The 22518-nt window shown below is 37.0% G+C and overlaps 1 protein-coding gene across 2 annotated transcripts; it reads left to right on the top strand.

Moving 5' to 3' along the window:
• The first annotated feature begins 4297 nt into the window (after nt 1-4297).
• Nucleotides 4298-17176, top strand: LOC123557682 (heat shock 70 kDa protein 12A-like). 2 transcript variants are annotated; one of them, XM_045349303.2, is made up of 7 exons: nt 4298-4433; nt 5772-6117; nt 7706-7824; nt 8794-8893; nt 10294-10465; nt 11329-11463; nt 15906-17176. In XM_045349303.2, the coding sequence occupies exons 2-7, from the start codon at nt 5782-5784 to the stop codon at nt 16859-16861; spliced, it is 1818 nt and encodes a 605-aa protein (XP_045205238.2). In that variant the 5' UTR covers nt 4298-4433; nt 5772-5781; the 3' UTR covers nt 16862-17176. The 2 variants fall into 2 exon arrangements, with proteins under 2 accessions (XP_045205238.2, XP_053400022.1); XM_053544047.1 differs by lacking the exon at nt 4298-4433 and adding an exon at nt 4625-4752.
• The last annotated feature ends 5342 nt before the right edge of the window (nt 17177-22518 follow it).

The raw sequence follows: 22518 nt of genomic DNA, 5'->3' as shown, positions 1-22518 counted from the left end.
TCTTCATTTTAAAGTGACACAATTACAGAATTGTATTATAGGCAGTAAAACATACATTTTGAACAGGGTTCTAACTCTATGTAGTGGAACTTTATCGGCGAATGCCGTACTAAGAACGAATGACCCATGTCACGTGACTTACGTTTAAGATAAGATAAGATAAATTTTATTTTGAGTCGGCAAGACAAGTAACAATACAACATAAGCACTCTAGGTGCTTTTGAACCGACTATATGTTAACAAATTTATAAGGAACAAAAGTAAAACGAGCTGTAAAAGAAGGACATGGTTAAAAAACATTAAAATTATTATTGTTGCAAATCAACCTAAAAATTACATCTAGCACAAAGACAGAACATTATAATAACATTGCACAATCAGGGAGATCTAGTATATAAAACAAACCATACATATTAGCACATGAAAGAAACATAAAAATGACATGGCAGCATTTTGAATGTGTTACTGATAGATTTTAGATTTAACAACCATGTAATACAGTACATTTAAGACCATGTAATAGATTTAAAAACCATGTAATAGCTGCTGTTCTAGGTCGGTGACCTAAAAATTGCCATAAGAAAATAAATGTAAAAAAAGTGAAGCCATCAAAAACAAGCACAAAAAAATGCATAATTTAAAAGAAAACTAAAGGAAGTTAGCAAATCAGACTATTTGATAACGCAATTACAGATAATTTATCAATGCAACAATGCCTGATTGGACGAGAGCGGCTATGTTTTCACTCTGCTGAAAATGTCAGACTATAAGATTCGTTTACTGGTTGTAGGTGCAGATGGGAATTTCCGGCTTCGAGGGTAACTGTTTATGCGGCAACTAGGCTCTTCTTATTTCTTGTTATCTGTAACAGACTGTATGAAAAGCGAGAAGTGTCCTAAAATGTTACTGTAAACTAGCCGATCTCGGAGGGCATCGTGTAGAAAATCCTTAAATTCGCAGGATATGGCTAGCTTTTTCAATGCTACCACATAATCTGCAATTTTCTCCCCCTCTCTCTGGTTACGTTAATTGAACTTGAAACGTTCTGAAATAACTAGCGGCTTTGGCATATAATGTCCTTTTAACACCTGAACTATCTGCGCATATGTCTTATCCTTAGGAAACTCTGACTGGACTAGATTTCTTAAAATTCCATATGGCTCTGGACCCACAACAGACAAAAATACAGCAACTTTTATTTCGTCTGTTAAAAATATGATTAAACAATTTAATTAACGTACGCTGAAGAAAACTTTGGTCTAGGGGAGATAAGCATAAATAGTTCATTTTAAATCCCAGCAGATTTATATCTCTTGCCTGATTTAAATTGCAGAATGTAGAGATAGTACCTAAGTTTTTCAAATCATAGGTTTGAAGTTAAAAAGCTTTGAAATGAAGACAAATGTCCATATATTTTTCAAAAACAGAAATATAGACAATATTTTAACCAGAAGTGCGGAGTTATGAGCATTTAATATTTTCATGATAACGAAAATTTTGTGATCAAGGACATGTAACTCTTCTTGAACATGGAGAGCATAAACATCAAAGGGACATAATATAGACAATATTTTCTAATTGGGTGCATTTGATTTAACGTTCAACTTTGATCTTGATTGCTAAATACTGATCCATGATACTGTGTGCTAAAAATTTAGAACATCTGAAACAGTCTATTAACAGAAAAACTATGCTTTAGCAGAATCTAAATAGTTAAGCTCTAACTGGGACTCGAACCCAGGACCTCTCACATCTAAGGCAGACACTCTACCACTTCCCTATAACAGCAGTAGCTAATAGCTATGCAGTTTAATTGCTGGATTACATTGCGTGAACTGGAACAATAATCGGTGAACTCCGGATTATCGGCGTATTCGCTTTGTTACCTAACGGCAATTATTTTGTAAAGTAAAAAATATAATTAAGCTGCCAACGTCATAATGTGGTCAAATCTGCCCAATTTCTTGACGTGTGTGTCGAGTATGAAACTTACTAACTGGCAGTACCATGAAATATTTACTTACCTGAATATTTTATATTTTGCCCTTTTTGCAGCAGCCGAACGGCAAAGATCGATAAAATTTGTCCAAATATAAGTAATTTTTACCCTGAATTTGAGAAATTTCAATTAATGGACATTACAGTTTAAAACTAAATTACCTTTCTGCAACACATGGATCATTAGCATTCACTGTCATCTATTATGACTAAGTCGCTGTCATTCAATTCATTTCTAAGTTTCATAGACAGAGTCCGTTGTTTACATTTTTATCGTAACCGGTGCACTCACTTTAGTTTGAAAAATCAAAGTATTCGAAGAGCTATGGTACGGTCTCTACAGAATGTTTTTGTCACCAATACATTTTGATAAGTGTTTCATTTATATCATACGGAATGTTCTATTATTCTTTTGGTTTTACTAGATCTATAACGTTTGTGTTGACGGAATGATCAACTATGAAAATGAAAGATGACGGTAACTTACTAGTATTTTCATGTTTGTTTTGTTACATGCTCAAGTCTAGAATAAGGCAGTTATCAGTAACCAAAACCAACCTTTGCGTCTCTAGTTTAGATCTGAATTGAGTGGATGAATTACAAGGAAACGACAATTTTAAACGACTTAAACGGTCTATAAGTTATTTATAGTTTAGTTAAAACATATTTTATTGCTCATTCAATATTTACAAGCATATATAACATTTGTTACAAACACAAACAAATAAGCAAATGGGTCGGGCCACAAGTTCTTACAACATCAGATGACGGCCCTCCCCAACAGAAATAAAACGAAACAAATTGGCGGGAAAAATTAAAGGTTTTGTAAATTTGAAAATGAAATAAAGCATGTATAAGTTATTTATAACCTCTTCCAAACAAAGGTGCCGGTAGGTAAATGGCGTTATGTTATTACTTCCAGTTTATCAAACGTGCAGAAGAACTACCTTAAATAAAACAAATACAAATTTGGCCAATAAACCAAGAAAAACAATGCAGTGTCCTATTGCTTAGTGCTATGCTACATAGTGACAAGGGAGAGATCATGCTCGCATGTCTTAAACTTTGAATATATTTATGTCAACTGTTCATGCATACGAGTAAGCACATTCACTAAGTCCAGCAGCTACTTTTATTCCTGTCGCCAAAGATACATGGAGAAGGAACGGTGTAAGTTTACCTCAGTCATGTAGCATGTCACACTGCAGCATGGCCGAAAGCAAGATAAATATTATAGACTTAGGAAGATGGCCCGATGTAACCATATGAGCATCATTCAGAGGCATTGGCATTTAAGAATGCAAGAGTGATGTCAATTTATCGATAGAGGCGTCTTTGTGACAGGCTTATACTAAATTAATAATATGAGCCGCACCATGAGAAAACCAACATAGTGCATTTGCGACCAGCATAGATCCAGACCAGCCTGTGTGGTCAGGATCCATGCTGTTCGCTAACAGTCCCTCTAATTGCAATAGGCATTGAAAGCGAACAGCATGGATCCTGACCAGACTGCGCGGATGCAAGTGCACTATGTTGGTTTTCTCATGGTGCGGCTCAATTATAGATTTTGAAAAAATTTACTAACGTGCGCTGAAGAAAACCTTGGTCTGGGAGTGGCGGTGGGGGAGGGTGGGGAGGGGTCAGCATAAGCTCAGTATACATATGGAAAATTAGGACCATCGTCACATGATCGTGAAAATCACCATAAAAGTGGAAGGTAAATGGGCTGTCGGGGCTGTTCGACTATTCCGCAAGCGAATAACCTTTGATATGTTAAAAGACGGTTCTACTATTTAGGATTTTTATATTATACCACATTTATAAAGCGCCCTTTTTAAGGTGCTTTACTTACAAGGACAGCTACACAGGGTGCCATGCATTCTCTACTAGTACAGACACGTTAGATTTGACCAGAGAAACAGAGAGAGAAAGAGAGAGAAGCCCCCTGAACAGAGAGAAAGAAAAAACATTAGCTCTTTGCGAATAGACTGTCTGATTCTTTAACGTACCCGATGAATAGGTACCATCGATGCACACGAAGCCGTACTTCCTGGGAAAGAGACACTCGAGAGCATTTCAAAAATGTGTAGTGTCGGAAACGGTATCCGATCTGGACCTCTGGATTGACGGTAAAGCGTGATAACATCAGACCATCGGGCCATCCATGGAATATGGAATAGACTATCAGGAAGCCTCGGAATAATTGAAAAGCGTACAACCTATAGGGAATAAAATTTGGTTCATCTACACCTATAGTTAAAAGGTGTGTGGAAATTTGGTAGCCTTTGACCTTACAGACGGTGACGAAGTACCACGAATTCGTTACCTGTCTACTTCGTTCCTGTCAAAAAGGCGGAGTATAAACAATTAATAAATCCAATATATACTTATGTAGATGGAAAAAGAAATATAAATCTAACTTATCAGATAGGGTAAGATTAGCTTTCTTTAACTGTTTTTATTTGTTAGAATTAGATTTGTAAACTTTGTAGTTAGCAACCCGGAACAAATTTGAGTGATAGGTCAGTAGCCTGCATGCTGTCAAATTATTGTGTGAAGCGGTATTTAAATTGAATGTCTCCTGTGATATAAAATAAGCAGATAAGTTAGTACGTATAGTTGTACAAATACGTCATGCAAATCTATCTGGGAACAATACAAGTTTGTCCTCTGACCTACACTAATATTTCTACTTTCGGTTTCGAATGGAACGAATGAATGATAAAATGCAGATATTCTAATGCCTCACAGGTAATTTTAGTCGACTTACTTTTACTTTACGTTTATCTTTAAGCTTATTTTCGTCACTGGTCATTAGTTGTGTAAAAGATGATATATATTTAATGGAAGTTTTAAGTCTATGGTGTGATGCGGTCCATCAAGTTTTAAATCACCTGGGAAGGGCCCTCGATAAAGTTGTAATAACTTTTGGCCCCACCCATTTGTATATATGACATACTTGATGTATGTGATTGTTGTTTGTGTTTCTGTATATATGTACAATAGAATATGATTAAACTATAAACACCCATTTCAACGTTTGCATTTCCGAAGTGCGGGTGCCAGTGCTTAAATGGGGGGGGGGGGGGGGGGGGGGGGGGGTGAATGGCATCTATACTTCTACTATAATTGTAATAGTTTACACCATTATTCCTCATCGATGTGCACATGGGTTCGAGCCTTACTCAGGGCGTTGAATTCTTTATGTGAGGAAGCCATCCAGCTGGCTTACGGAAGGTCGGTGGTGCCCGCTTGTGATGACATAATGCACGGAGGGGTACCTGGGGTCGTCCTCCACAATCAAAAGCTAGAATGTCGCCATATGACCTATAACTGTGTCGGTGCGACGTTAAACCCAACAAAATAAATAAATTACATCTATATTCCGAACATCTAACATTTAACAAGTACTATTTCAAACAATATATTTTGTACACCATTTTCACCATTTTATTGGAAAATAAATTTTCTCTCAAACAAAATACCTGCTATGAATGTCTTTTCTCTCGACTGTACGGTGTGCCTGTTATTGTGTTGGCGTGACGTTAACCCAACAAAAACAACAATAACTTAAACCATGCAGACTATGCTCCAATTTGAAAAAAAAAAAAAAACGTTCCAATTTGAAAAAAAAGAATGACGCGGAATTATCAGGTGTTATCTGGTTTTATTTATTTTTATTGAAACAAACCATGAAACAATTACAGAATATCCAATTCCATACCGTTGCTTATCTGCCGTGAATGTTTTATAAAATTAAATATTTTCAGACCATTAACCATGGCTAGTGCGGACCATACAAAGTGCAAGTCCAAGAGTGGACATATCGTTGTCGCAGCCATGGACTTCGGAACCACTTATTCTGGCTATGCATATTCCCTGATCCACGAATACGAGAATGACCCAACAAAAGTCTTTGCCCATACCAAATGGGTTGCTGGCTCACAGCAGCTTATTTCTCTGAAGACGCCCTCAATTTTGCTTCTAAATCCGGACAAAACGTTTAAATCGTTTGGCTACGAGGCCGAAAATGACTACGGGGATCTGGCGGCTGAAGGCAAACACAAGGATTACTATTACTTCAGAAGGTTTAAGATGTTACTCTATAACTCGGAAGTAAGTCATATTGCTTTGTTTTTTCGGAAAAGATTCGAAGAAGATGCATGCATATTGTTTTGCCAATGTCGGTTGTCGAAGTCCGAGAGTAATTGTTTCGGCGGTAACGAGGCGCTGCTGAGAGCAAGATAGTTTTCATCAGCACCTTTTACCAGTGATAGGTTCTTTTTCTTGCATGTCGTATTCTTCAATTTATAGAAGAAATAAACTAAAACAGATCTTTTTCTTTTAAGCATTATTTCATTAAAGTAGCGTATGAATTTACGCATTCATTCATGAATTTCAACACGCGAGTCTTTTAACACCCCGGTGTGAAAGACGAGTTTTTCAAGCGCCTGCAAGAAACACGGGAATATCCTGCCTGGCATGATTTCCGGTCTTGAATAAATACTTTTTGATGATTCTTCGATTTCAAGTATTTAAAGCTTTCTGTTATAAATGGACAGGTGTATGGCACAGGCGATAATACAAGGTCACTTGGGACAGACAAATTTGGCCGCAAAAAAAATGAAATACTCGTTAATCGACCTAGCAAATAAGATGTTTTGTTCCTTATGTCTACCTTTACTCAGTTTAAAGCGCCGAAATTGCACGTTTCTTTAGCAAAATAGTTATTATGTCAGTGTTAATCAACTGTTTTATTCGGCGTTTCTAAAATGCTCGTTCCCGAGAGATTTGAGTAGCAGAAAACTTGAATGATTTTCAAATTTAGAATGTAATATTTTGTCTGAAATTAAATACTCTTACCCATTATTTTAGTAATATTGACACATCTAAAATAGTTGGTTGTTTTTCCTGAAGCGTTACCCGTAATCTTTTTTTTGGGATGATATAGCAGGACATTTTTAGTCGACATGGTTCACCTGATTTTCGCCTAAATTTGATATTGCCCGCTCTCCAGTTTGAGTAGTTCTTATCGAACGTACACCAACTTTCGTCAGACATTGTATTTCGGTCAAGTTCAATAGCCAGCGGTTAGTTCTAGTCGTTCTTCAGTTATGGTTTTTCAGTTATTCCAAATTGCAAAAAAAAAAATAATAATATTGTCCGCTCCCTGACATTATTTGTTAGTATCCAAAGGTCACCAACCTTTGTATGAATATTCATTGCCATAATATCTTGGCTAAGTTCGAAAACCAACACTTAAAAAATGACCATTGAATTACTCACAATTGTGAAAATTCAGTGCCCAATTGATTACTAAATGTTTCCTCTTCTACCTAAACCAAATGTATACAGAATTTATATCTCTATAGAGCCTAGGACAGATCTGACAACCCGCCAGATCAGATTAGTAAATCCAAAGTTAATGGTCCTTTAATTTATTAAAATTACGAAAATTAGCAGTGTCTGCTGAAGTACTACACATTTTTGTTTGATTACATGGAATATGTATATACATGTACCTATAAATTTGATAAACAGTCAGTTTAGACAAGTATGCCAGAGTAATGGCCCTGTATTTAGATTGAAAGTTTGTGTACTCAGTAAGTAGTTAAAACTTATTAGCTGACGGACGTATATTACGACAGTTGGCACTCTTGTTGTATGATCAGATTATACATGTATTATGTTTCCTTTATTAAAGGGCTTAAAACGCGACATGATCATAGAAGACGACAAGAAAAAGAAGATGCGAGCGATACAGGTGTTCAGCTTGTCCATTAACTACCTAAAGAACCATCTTTTAAAGGGTCTACAAACAAAGTATGTACACGTTTCCAACTCCAAGATAGGTAGTCTAATTATTTGTGTACAGTGGAACCAAACAGCTAGGGTTTCCTTAATAGCGATTTGACCATAATGGCGTATTTTCTTTAAAAATGATACTTTTATGAATTTTAATTTTAAAGAATGTTAAAGATGCAAGTCTCCGTCTAAAGATTTCGTCTTCATGTAGAAACAAATAAAAAGTGTTTAGCAACGGACTACTTTGTTCTTGAGAAAAATGAACTTGAACTGTGTGTTGTTAATAAATAAAGGTTTATTTTAACACCACTCTTGAACTGTTATGGATAAAGTATTCCAGTTTTTTTTGTAAACATTGCATATGCTGTTTATAGCGGTATTACCCGTTCTTTCAAAGGCGGATGAGACCGCCGTCCAGCTGGCTTGCAGAAAGCCGGTGGTTTTACCCGGTATAGGCGCTTGTCCGTATCTGAATTTATGCCCGGTGGGATACTAGAGTCCACGGCTGTAAAACTTGAATTTTGAACCCATTTTAAAGTTGCAACATTGCCAATGGTCAATTACAGTTATGTTTGTAGAAACAACCAGACAATTTTTTTTAGATTTGAGACCATGTAACCATGTTTGGAAACTGGTCTAAAACACAGTTCTCCAACACTAAAACAGAAATGTCACTGAATGAACGACGGCGTGACCTAAAACGAACAAAATCAAAAGAAACAAAATAAATATTTTATGTAAATACAGCCTCATTCGTCATTACAAGGGAAACTACAAATCATCAAATGCCACATATTCTTGACGAAATGATAACCGGAAATTGTTTAGTTTCTAGTTCAGTTTTTAGTTTAGTTTATTTCTACATCAGTGCATATAATATGACCAAATGAAACGAAATGAAAATCGGAAATTCATTAAACGAAATTAAATGAAAACCGGAAATTGATTAAACGAAATTAAATGAAAACTGGAAATTGAAACTTTCAGATTTCCTGAGATGAAAGAGACCGATATTATGTGGGTTTTAACAGTGCCTGCGATATGGAACGATGGGTCCAAGCAGTTTATGCGAGAGGCAGCTCAAAAGGTTTAAACTCGATGTTTTTTATCATTTCTTGTCTTTTGGTAATAATTGAGCCACGCCATGAGACAACCAACATAGTGCGTTTGCGACCAGCATCCGCGCAGTCTGGTCAGGATCCATGCTGTTCGCTTTCAAAGCCTATTGCAATTAGAGAAACTGTTAGCGAACAGCATGAATCCTGACCAGACTGCGCGGATGCGCAGGCTGGTCTGGATCCATGCTGGTCGCCAAGCCACTGTGTTGGTTTTCTCATGGCACGGCTCATATTTTTTTTATCAAATAGTTCCGATTGGTGTGCGGAATGTTGTACATTTCAATATTTCACTTAGACAGACTATATCAGAATTATAAAGTTTTGTTTCACCCACATATATATCTGTTACTATTTTTACTTTTTTGCAATCAAGGATCTTTGTACAGATTCATTTTAAACTTTTTCACTTGTTATGAAACCATGGATAATTGCCGCGTTTTCAAGTCAGTCCTACAGTTTACCACTAAGGACTTTTCAGGAGGCACACTAGGGTGTACAAAGGACTATTTATGAGTACTTAGTTGGCATAATTGTTAAGTTAATTATTTTGTATGGTGCGGTATGGGTGTATTTATTGATGTCTTCTCAGTTCATTCAGCACCACTAGAGACCGCCAATAAGCTAAAAAAAAAAAGGGCCACTGAGGACATGTTAAACTATAAATCCTTTTTATATAATATGTAATAGACCAAATATTTACCAAGTCTGTTATTTTTGTATGTCTTTTGGACTTGACTGAACGCTTATTTTTTAAGGTGACCTGAATCTAAATTAATTGTTTCAAAAACGGTCTCTTAGTTTTAACATCATGAATAGTCACGTTAAAAAGAAATTCTGATCGAATTTTTGCAGAGATTGAAATGCACATTTAAAATTCATAGCCTGTTCCTTTCTTGTAAGATATGCCATATAATATTCTAACTCTTTTTTGAGGCAAAAGTTTTTTTGTTTGTTTGTTTTGGGTTTAACGCCGTTTTTCAACAGTATTTCAGTCATGTAACGGCGGCCAGTTAACCTAACCAGTGTTCCTGGATTCTGTACCAGTACAAACCTGTTCTCCGCAAGTAACTGCCAACTTCCCCACATGAATCAGAGGTGGAGGACTAATGATTTCAGACACAGTGTCGTTTATCAAATAGTCACGGAGAACATACGCCCCGCCCGAGGATCGAACTCACGACCCCGCGATCCGTAGACCGACGCTCTACCTACTGAGCTAAGCGGGCGGGCTTTTGAGGCAAAAGGGTCTATGAATTAAAATTACTTTAAAAAATACTTTCTCTCGAAATAATTATTCTTCCGATTTTTATTACAATAAAAAGAATTCAGTCTGCACTGGTCATATTGATAAAGCTTAATTGGATTTCAGGCCGGAATCAGAAAGGAAAGTTTGATTATTGCTCTTGAGCCGGAAGCTGCGTCATTATTCTGCATGCATCTTCCGGTCGACAAAATGTGTGTGGAGGGAAATGTGAGTCAGTCGTCTGCCAAGGTCTCACCATTCCAGAAGGGAACAAAATACATGGTCGTTGACGTAGGAGGTAATTTCATATGATACATCTTTGGTAATTTACTAAAAGACTGTAACGTCTCATCGCCAATTTTCTTATTTCGTTATTATCAGTACATTTCGAATATAGTTCCAATTTTGCATAGCTTGACATGTCTTTGTAAGCTGTTAGGTTATTCCAAAAAAAAGGCTTTAACATAAAATAGATCTGTTAGTGAAATTATTTTGATAGCTTTGGTGTCCTACTGTATTTTACCCTTTGGCACTAGCTATGCAGTCCACCCTTGAAAGGTGTAGGCACACAACTGTTTCATATATAGCTATTCCGTAGCAAGATTTTTCCTTGATTTCTCGTTGGGTAAAAGACAATACAATTGATATTATATATTGTTCTGAAGAAAGGCCGGGTGGTAATTGAAACTTCTTGATTTTTGAAATATCTTGATAAGTTTTGAATTTATGGTCAGTTTTTTGATGGGGATATTTTCCATTGTAAATTTCAGCCATCTGTGGCAAAATCCGTTAAAATAAATTATGACTATCTGTTAGTGGACTTTTATAACATTCCAGGATATCTGTAGTTAGCATAATGCCAATATTTCTACTTAAAAAAAAATCGGCAGGTTAGCCCGAAAATTACAACGGGAAAAATACATTTTTGGCCATAAAATTGATTAAAATATATTTTTCTTCATTCAACATATCTTAACAATGTATATATAAACATCCTCCTACCACCTTCAGAGACATTTAGAATGACGTCCAGTTTATATCTGGAACTCGCTTTATAAAGCCACAATTCACGGAGAGACAAAAAACCCTGGATCAAACAGTGGTAAGACAAATTAACATATTTTCTTCAGATTAGTAACGCCTAAATTTCATGTATTTCAGGAGGAACAGTAGACATCACAATTCATCAAGTCGTTGATAAGGACAAACTGAAGGAGATTGATTATGCAAGTGGAGGAGCCTGGGGAGGGACGATGGTAGACGCAGCTTTCCAGGAATTTCTTATTAAACTGATAGGTATGTGCTTCATAGATCTTTGACACGTGTAACGTGTAGCGGCGTAGATAGTTTCTTTGCAAATTGATCAGTATGTGCTCCAAAGATCTTATACAAGCGGTTTGATATATGGAAAGATTTTAAAGTTTAGGGTTGAGCTGGGAAAGGGCAAGAGGGTGGCAACCTTCCACAGTTATCGTTGTTTTTCCCGAAAATATTTGACACGCAATAAGAAGTACCTAGAATACTAAATTATCAAGAATTCTTGCAGTTTTGTAAGCTCACCTGTCACAAAGTGACAAGGTGAGCTTTTGTGATCGCGCAGTGTCCGTCGTCCGTCCGTCCGTCCGTCCGTCCGTGCGTCCGTAAACTTTTTGCTTGTGACCACTCTAGAGGTCACATTTTTCATGGGATCTTTATGAAAATTGGTCAGAATGTTTATCTTGATGATATCTAGGTCAAGTTCGAAACTGGGTCACCTGCGGTCAAAAACTAGGTCAGTAGGTCTAAAAATAGAAAAACCTTGTGACCACTCTAGAGGTCACATTTTTCATGTGATCTTCATGAAAGTTGGTCAGAATGTTCATCTTGATGATATCTAGGTCAAGTTCGAAACTGGGTCACGTGCAGTCAAAAACTAGGTCAGTAGGTCTAAAAATAGAAAAACCTTGTGACCACTCTAAAGGTCACATTTTTCATGGGATCTTCATGAAAGTTGGTCAGAATGTTCATCTTGATGATATCTAGGTCAAGTTCGAAACTGGGTCACGTGCATTCAAAAACTAGGTCAGTAGGTCTAAAAATAGAAAAACCTTGTGACCACTCTAGAGGTCACATTTTTCATGGGATCTTCATGAAAGTTGGTCAGATTGTTCATCTTGATGATATCTAGGTCAAGTTCGAAACTGGGTCACGTGCGGTCAAAAACTAGGTCAGTAGGTCTAAAAATAGAAAAACCTTGTGACCACTCTAGAGGTCACATTTTTCATGGGATCTTCATGAAATTTGGTCAAAAACGATGTCATACTCAAAACTGGGTCATGTGGGAAGAGGTGAGCGATTCAGGACCATCATGGTCCTCTTGTATGAATGCTCATTAAAACAGGCTTTTTTTCCTTTTTAGCTCGACTATTCGAAGAATAGTCTAGCTATTCTACCCACCCTGGCGTCGGCGTCGGCGTCACACCTTGGTTAAGTTTTTGCATGCAAGTACATACAGCTATCATTTAAAGGCATATAGCTTTGAAACTTATTTATTCTTTTTCTAGGTCAATTACCAACCTCTCTGGGTCAAGTCCCATAACTCTGACATGTATTTTGAGCAAATTATGCCCCCTTTTGGACTTAGAAAATTTTGGTTAAAGTTTTACATGCAAGTTACTATCTCCAAAACTAATGCAGATATTGAATTGAAACTTCACATGTGTCTTCGGGGTTATAAAACTAGTTGATAGCACCAACTCCCATAACTCTGACCTTCATTTTGGCCAAATTATGCCCCATTTTGGACTTAGAAAATTCTGGTTAAAGTTTTGCGTGCAAGTACATACAGCTATTACTAAAAGGCATATAGATTTGAAACTTATTTTTTCTTTTTCTAGATCAATTACCTACCTCACTGGGTCAAGCCCCATAACTCTGACATGTATTTTGGCCAAATTATGCCCCCTTTTGGACTTAGAAAATTCTGGTTAAAGTTTTGCGTGCAAGTACATACAGCTATTACTAAAAGGCATATAGATTTGAAACTTATTTTTTCTTTTTCTAGGTCAATTACCTACCTCACTGGGTCAAGTCCCATAACTCTGACACATATTTTGGGCAAATTATACCCCCTTTTGGACTTAGAAAATTCTGGTTAAAGTTTTACATGCAAGTAACTATCTCCAAAACTACTACAGATATTAAATTGAAACTTCACATGTGTCTTCGGGGTTATAAAACTAGTTGATAGCACCAAGTCCCATACCTCTGACATGTATTTTGGGCAAATTATGCCCCCTTTTGGACTTAGAAAATCCTGGTTAAAGTTTTGCGTGCAAGTACATACATCTATTACCAAAAGGCATATAGCTTTGAAACTTATTTATTCTTTTTCTAGGTCAATTACCAACCTCACTGGGTCAAGTTCCATAACTCTTAACATGTATTTTGAGCAAATTATGCCCCCTTTTGGACTTAGAAAATTCTGGTTAAAGTTTAACATGCAAGTTACTATCCCCAAAACTAATGCAGATATTGAATTGAAACTTAACATGTTTCTTCGGGGTTATAAAACTAGTTGATAACATCAAGTCCCATAACTCTGATATGTATTTTGGTCAAATTATGTCCACTTTCGAACTTAAAACTCTTTTGATATTTAACATTTTGGGTAATAATTTCCTGTTTCTGTGACAATATTTCCAATAGTCGAGCTTGGCTGTCTTACGGACAGCTCTTGTTAGCTCACCTGTCACAAAGTGACAAGGTGAGCTTTTGTGATCGCGCGGTGTCCGTCGTCCGGCCGTCCGTCCGTGCGTGCGTGCGTGCGTCCGTAAACTTTTGCTTGTGACCACTCTGGAGGTCACATTTTTCATGGGATCTTTATGAAAGTTGGTCAGAATGTTCACCTTGATGATATCTAGGTCAAGTTCGAAACTGGGTCACGTGCCCTCAAAAACTAGGTCAGTAGGTCTAAAAATAGAAAAACCTTGTGACCTCTCTAGAGGCCATATATTTCACAAGATCTTCATGAAAATTGGTCAGAACGTTCACCTTGATGATATCTAGGTCAAGTTCGAAACTGGGTCATGTGCCATCAAAAACTAGGTCAGTAGGTCAAATAATAGAAAAACCTTGTGACCTCTCTAAAGGCCATATTTTTCATGGGATCTGTATGAAAGTTGGTCTGACTGTTCATCTTGATGATATCTAGATCAAGTTCGAAACTGGGTCACGTGCGGTCAAAAACTAGGTCAGTAGGTCTAAAAATAGAAAAACCTTGTGACCTCTCTAGAGGTCATATGTTTCATGATATCTTCATGAAAATTGGTCAGAATGTTCACCTTGATGATATCTAGGTCAAGTTCGAAAGTGGGTCACGTGCCTTCAAAAACTAGGTCAGTAGGTCAAATAATAGAAAAACCTTGTGAACTCTCTACAGGCAATATTTTTCATGGGATCTATATGAAAGTTGGTCTGAATGTTCATCTTGATGATATCTAGGTCAGGTTCGAAACTGGGTCACGTGCCATCAAAAACTAGGTCAGTAGGTCAAATAATAGAAAAACCTTGTGACCTCTTTAAAGGCCATATTTTTCATGGGATCTGTATGAAAATTGGTATGATTGTTCATCTTGATGATATCTAGGTCAAGTTCGAAACAGGGTCATGTGCGATCAAAAACTAGGTCAGTAGGTCTAAAAATAGAAAAACATTGTGACCTCTCTAAAGGCCATACTTGTGAATGGATCTCCATAAAAATTGGTCAGAATGTTCACCTTGATGATATCTAGGTCAAGTTTGAAACTGGGTCATGTGCCTAAAAAATCTAGGTCAGTAGGTCAAATAATAAAAAAACCTTGTGACCTCTCTAGAGGCCATACTTTTCATGGGATCTGTATGAAAGTTGGTCTGAATGTTCATCTTGATGATATCTAGATCAAATTTGAAACTGGGTCAACTGCGGTCAAAAACTAGGTCAGTAGGTCTAAAATTATTAGAATCTTTTGACCCCTCTAGAGGCCATATTTTTCAACGGATCTTCATGAAAATCTGAAGATCTGAATGTTCACCTTGATGATATCTAGGTCATTTTCGAAACTGGGTCACGTGCAGTCAAAAACTAGGCCAGTAGGTATAGAAATAGAAAAAAACCTTGTGACCTCTCTAGAGGCCATATTTTTCATGAGATCTTCATGAAAATTAGTGAGAGTGTTCACCTTGATGATATCTAAGTAAAGTTCAAAACAGGGTCACGTACCTTCGAAAACTAGCTCAATAGGTCAAATAATAGAAAAACCTTGTGACCTCTCTAGAGACCATATTTTTCAATGGATCTTCATGAAAATTGGTCGGAATTTTTATCTTGATAATATCTAGGTCAAGTTCAAAATTGGGTCACATGAGCTCAAAAACTAGGTCACTATGTCAAATAATAGAAAAAACGACGTCATACTCAAAACTGGGTCATGTGGGAATAGGTGAGCGATTCAGGACCATCATGGTCCTCTTGTTTGTTGTTTCTTTCTCAAATGTTGCCTGGTTGGGCTTTTTCCCTTCCTCCCGATCTCCGAATGCAATGCCATGAATGAAAATGGTGTACCAAAAAATATTTTGACATTTGTAAATATAGTTTGCATTGCATTGCTTGCATTGCTTTCTTTTTATACATACACTGATTCAGATTTCAGCGCACTGAAAGATATTTGTAAGATTCTTTTCTACACCTGAATTAAAAAAAATCGTCGGTCTATTTTCAGGAAAACACGTATATGAGAAATTTGAAATTGATTGTAAAGAAGATTTGGTGCATTTGTATAGGGAATTTGAGACCAAGAAACGAAATATAATTCTGGGAAAAGAGGGAAAAGAAACTATGAAAATTCCTATCGCATTAGTTGAAACATATGAAAATATGATGGGCAAAAAGTTGAAAGATGTCGTTGATAAAATGAAAGGCGTTTGTGACACAGTAAAGATAACGGGTGACAAATTAAGAGTGGACGCGGACATTATGAGATCGTGGTTTGATATGTCTACCAAGAAGACTATTCAGCATGTTCAAAAGTTGTTTCAGCACAAGAACGCCAAGGATGTAAACACGATCCTTCTGGTTGGCGGGTTTTCCGAGTCTCCGATGTTGCAGGACGCCATGAGGAAAAACTTCAGAGACAAAAGACTCATCATTCCCGAGGATGCCGGTCTCGCAGTTCTAAAAGGGGCCGTTATTTTTGGTCATAATCCTGTGACGATAGTCTCTAGAATAGCTAAATTTTCTTATGGCGTTAGGGTGTATCGCGATTTTCAAGATGGCGTCCATCCAAATGCCAAGAAGATCTGTGTTGGAGGGAAAGTTAAATGCAAAGATGTGTTTGCTAGTCATGTCAAAAAGGGTCAAGAGTTAGTTGTAGGGGAAGCTCAGTCCAATCAACGTTATACACCCTTAGAGGCGGACCAGATGTCGTTAATTTTTGACATCTACACATCCACGGAGGAAAATCCTATGTACGTTACGGATGCCGGATGCGTAAATGTAGGTCAACTTGAGGTCGAAGTTCCGGATCTTTCCGGCGGGAAAGAACGCGGCGTCTGGGTGCAAATGATCTTCGGAGGAACGGAAATTGTAGTTGAAGCAAAAGACGAAAAGACTGGGAAAATTACTAAATCAAGTTTTGATTTCTTGCAGGATTCGAGCCAGTCCAGTGACGCGGAGTGATGATGGATTCGAGCCAGTCTAGTGACGCGGAGTCATGATGGATGACAAGAAAAAGCACCGCCAACAACTTATATTATTTTCTAATTCTGTGATTTCTTACATTTCTGGTGACCTTTTGTATGTCTCATAGCTGGAGTATTTTAATCAACCATCGCGAACGCGCGAGCTGGATATAAAGGGTGGAAGGAAAGTTCGTTCCCATTGGGAAAATAAACAAATGTTGCAAATAGACGGAAAAGAAGTCGTGTACAGTTTTTCAGTCATGCAAAATTCTGATATGTTGACTTAATGCCAATACATATTTGGTGAATTCAAGATTTTTATTTATTTGAGTTATTTTTGACACTACATTCAGAACAGGTTAATTAGTTTTTTAACATAAACAAACATCATTTCATTCCTTGTTCTGACATAACACTTTTTATGTCGGATCTTAAATGATTATATTTGTAATACTTTCATGTGAAACAAAGCACTAACAGTCACACAACACATTTTGTTGAGGTCTCCATGGCCGAATGGTTAAGGTCGCTGACTTCGAATCACTTGCCCCTCACCGCTTCGGGTTCGACAACTTGCTTAGTGTGTAAAATTCTTTCATATGAGGAAGCCATCCAGCTGACTTGCGGAAAATTTGTGGTTCTGCCCAGGTGCCAATCCCTGCTGGAAAAAATGCTTGGAAGGGCACCTGGGGTCTTCACCATAAAAGCTTGCAAGTCGTCATACGACCTATAATTTTACCGGTGTGACGTTAGACAACAATAAAACAAACACATGAAACGTGTTGTAAACTCTGTAAGTGACTTAGCTCCACGCCCCTTTAAAGGTTAGGCAATACTACAATTCTTTGCAGCGTTGTATGAAATGAGGCAAACATAATGTTAATTTGATATAGTACAGTAGTTAATTTCGTTGTACAGTATGGAGCTTTCTGTCACATATGACTCGGTTACGTTATAGAGCTGCATGCTTTAAAAGGAACAAACTTTGTTTACACCGCTGACCCTTTAGAAATAATGACCGTCTGTCTTCCTGTTCGTCTGTCTGTCTATCAGACGTTTTCTGGACGATATTTTAAAAAAAAAAAATAATGGCGAAATGAATTGCATAAAACGAAACGTTTTGATAGATGGTAATGAGAGGAAGTACAGTGCACAAGAGCCGTAACTTATGTTGAACACTTTTTGAAAGGTGGTTGGCAGTCAGTACATGTAAACTGAACATAAAATGTTCTAGAATAGAAAGTTATCATAACGTTGAAACATATCGTTGGATACATGGCGACAACGCCATAGATCGCCATGTTCATCATTTACGTGGAACAGAGACTGTAAAAAGTTGCATGATTCTGGACAGTCATTTCGGATAAAGTGTGTGTTTTTGTTGAATTTAACATTAATTGTTCATACATGTCCACAAAAGTGGAAATGCAGGTGCATATTCTTGACCATATCTTTGATTTAAAAATTCTGTTTTGTACATTTGACAATATGTAGCTTTAAGAATAGTCATTCTTATGTCCTTGAACATTAAAAAGACATTAAGATGACAACAATCTTTATTTTCGTCTTTTCGAAATACGCACAATGGCAAACAATACCAATACTTTTACAGGTACTTAGATCACATATATTCCCTGCTGATGAAACACTACGAGAAACTGTGGATGACAAGGTTTTCCTCTTCAAATGGCCTAGTACACTTAAATTCTAAACTGTCACAAAAGTGATGGGATGATATATACAGATGGTATTCTTAACGAAGCATCTAACACCCGCTTCGCCCCGCTAACTCGATATTTTAGCGATGTCTTTCATATTAAAAATAGTACATGTATGCCACTGCTAAGACGCTGTTAATAATATATTGGTAGCACCAACATACATTTCCTAATAAACTTTACTCACTAAAATCTTCAAAGGTTTATATCTTTGACATTAAATGTAAAACGTATATGGCCCTATAATTGTTGGAAAGGTATTTTTAATCTCTAAATAGATAAGATAAAAATGAGCCGTGCCATGAGAAAACCAACATAGCGCTTTTGCGATCAGCATGGACCCAGACCAGCCTGCGCATCCGCGCAGTCTGGTCAGGATCCATGCTGTTCACTTTCAAAGCCTATTGCAATTAGAGAAACTGTTTGCGAACAGCATAGATCCTGACCAGACTGTGCGGATGTGCAGGCTGGTCTGGACCCATGCTGGTCACAAACGCACTATGTTGGTTTTCTCATGGCATGGCTCAAATGTGTATGTTCCCTACGACTGCAAAATGATATATGTCGCTAAAGGTAATAACATGTATTACCTGTTGTAAGTTTCAGTTAGGGTAGGCCCGCTCTACGCTAAAGTTTTAATGCATTTCCCGAGATGTTTGTTCCAAAATTTATGAGTTAAAGCGTCCGATCCCCGGAAAATGCGAGTGTTTTTCATAATGATTTGATACGAGTGTAAAACACACATTCATGGAAATCTTATCCAAAATGATTTCAGTATTTTTTTGTTAAAGGAGCGAGGTTACAAACTTGGAATCCTGGTTTTGCGACCTAGCGTATTATGTGCTCCCAGCAAAAATGCGAATCGGGTCGTCAGCTTATAATTTCAACATGGACGTATATTATAGACACAGTAGGGCACCGCTCAGGGACGGCCGGTGAAAAAAAACATTGGGAGCTTCTGTTAGTATGTAATGGGTACCAAAGCTCCCTCGTAGTAAAAGGGAGTGGGGAGTAAAAGTACGGGGCGGGGAGAGAAAATTAACACCACCAAGAAACAAGACCATGAACTGTGTCAGGAAAAATGTACATCCAGACCGGGACTCGAACTCGGGACCTCGGAATACCTTCCATTGCTCTACCGACTGAGCTATCCGGCCGCCTAATCGTTTTCTCCCCGTTAAATGTTGTTTTTTCTGGACTAGAACTCTAACATGAATGAAACATTTTTCATAATTGTCACTAGGTTTGCGTCAATGCGGCAGTGTAACAATAAATAACTGGCTCGGCATTGTTGGCCTAGAAATTGTCTGCAACTATTTTATATTCATGTTGGTCTGTAAATTTGCGATGAAGTGCTAAAACTAATACTAATACTGCTGGTGTAATATCAGGATCATAACGGTGTATCTCCACTTTTATTAAAAACACTCACAATTAGCGTAAAATATAGAGAAAGTTCCATGTTTCACATGAGTACGCTTGAAGAGGTTACCAACGACGACATAGATCTACTTGATACAGATTCATTCAAAATGACAATACTGCTAGAAATGTTTCTCATGGCACGGCTCAAATGTGTTATTTTCACTAAAATTAACATTAGGCCTACCATATGAGAAACATCTAATGCATTTTCGTGTGAAATATCAGTACTATGAGTATCACGAGAAAAACTTTAATTTAAGGAGGACGCATTTGATGCAGAATCATTCAAAATGTCAGTACTGTGAGAAATATCTATTATATTCTCACGTATTATAACAGTATTTTGTGAAACATTCTAAATTATTTCATTATTCGAAACATATTACTGTGAAAAACAGCTGATGTATTTGCATCTATTGAAATGTCAGAAAAAAACTGTTAAATAAAATACCTTCCCGATATTTAATATCAAACGGTACTTCAACAACAGTCATAGGTATTATAAAATGTCTAGTTTTTGTTTAATCATATTTTATTGCAATTATCACACAAGATATTATGGTAAATGTACATCAAGACAATAATATACAGATACATATGTAAATATATATACAACAGCAAACTATCATTACATCAAGACATATAATACTGCAGTACGTTAAGATACATTCAGTAACTTTGCAAAGGTGCGATAATACAAAAGGGTTGGACCACAAGTTTTACCAACATTAGAAATCGGTCCGTCCCTGGCTGTCAAATTAATTTTGGATTAAACTAAATGGCGGATTTTTGTTTGGACTAGAATGGGAAAAAAATGTCTATTTTTAATGATACAGTGTTTTAGGGTATAGCGGATAGCTAACTAATTTTTCCTGCATTCCAACTGAAAGAAATGAAGGTTAGTAGTTTTTTTTTCTGTATATCAGACAGAAAACAGCTATTCTTTTCAAAACATTCAGCTTTTAATAGAAATTCACGTGTTTTCTCTCTCTATGCCATTGTTTACCTATGCGCTGATTTAGGGTGTACAAGATAGCCTTGGTCATTATTTTCCATTATTAGTTTAAAATCCACATCTAAACAAACTTCCCAGGATTTTTTTACTATAAATCAGAATAATAATGTGTTCTCTTTTCAAAAACATTCAGCTTTTTAAATTTCTATCAAATAGTTTTCATTCACTGATGTTTTTTTACATACACGATAGCTTCGATTTTCATTTGATGACATATGAAAAATAATACAAGCAAACATTTAAAATGCAGGCCCGGTTCCAGGGCCGGGCCGAGAGGGCTCGTGCCCCCCCCCCCCCCCCCCCCAGTTTGCTGATAAGTGACCTATACTCGTTAAAGATGCACAGGAATAATTTTTTCTCAAAATTTAGACCCAGAAATGCACCAGAGGCCACCATTTCATACCTGTTTTTCAAAAATTTCCAGGGGGACAGCCCCCTGACCCCACCCATCAAGAGGAGCGTATCCCCTCCATTTTATCAAAATTTAGACTTAACAAGAGCTGTCCGTAAGCGTTCGACTCAGTGCTTGTCTCTGAATTAGAGCTTTGCCAGAAAAAAAATCCAAGTTAAAAAGGGACATAACTCTGTCAAAATTCAAACAGAGTTATTTGACTTTATTCAAAATTTTAACAAAAAATTCTAAGTTAAAAAGGGACATAATTCTGTCAATATTCAAATCAGAGTTATGGGGATTGTTTCTCCTGGTGTATACTTTGATGGTAAATAAGTATTTTAAGTTTCAAGTCAATAGCTTTGATAGTAACAGAGATATTTGACTTTATAAAAAACTTTAACCAAAAATTCTAAGTTAAAAAGGGGCATAATTCTGTCAAAATTCAAATCAGAGTTATGGGGATTGTTCCCCTGGTGTAGATTTTGATAATAAATAACTATTTTGAGTTTCAAGTCAAAAGCTTTAATAGTAACAGAGATATTTGACTATCAAAAAATTTTACAAAAAAATTCTAAGTTAAAAAGGGGCATAATTCTGTCAAAATTCAAATCAGAGTTATGGGGATTGTTTCTCCTGGTGTAGACTTTGATGGTAAATAAGTATTTTAAGTTTCAAATCAATAGCTTTGATAGTAACAGAGATATTTGACTTTATCAAAAACTTTAACCGACGGCGACGCCGACGCCGGGGCGAGTACAATAGCTCTACTTTTTCTTCGAAAAGTCGAGCTAAAAATGCACCAGAGGCCGCCATTTCATTCCTGTATTTCAAAACATTCCAGGGGGAGAGCCCCCTGACCCAATTAAAATGAGGGGAGTACAGCCACCAGTAGGCCTAAATGCACCAGAGGCCACCATTTCATACGTGTATTTCAAAAAATATTCCAGGGGGAGACCCCGCTAACATGGGCAAAGGTACACCCCTCCAATACCCAATCTGACTAAAGTACATCTCCTATTACGCTACGCATAGGATCTGAAAACGACCTATTCATTGCCTCGTTCTGACGGCCCTTTCACTAGCCAATCAGAGCCTAGCTTACA

Source organism: Mercenaria mercenaria, chromosome 5 (genome assembly GCF_021730395.1).
Source record: "Mercenaria mercenaria strain notata chromosome 5, MADL_Memer_1, whole genome shotgun sequence".
NCBI classification, from domain to species: domain Eukaryota; kingdom Metazoa; phylum Mollusca; class Bivalvia; order Venerida; family Veneridae; genus Mercenaria; species Mercenaria mercenaria.
Note: the sequence above shows the minus strand (reverse complement) of the source record. Positions and strands in the feature narration are given on the sequence as shown.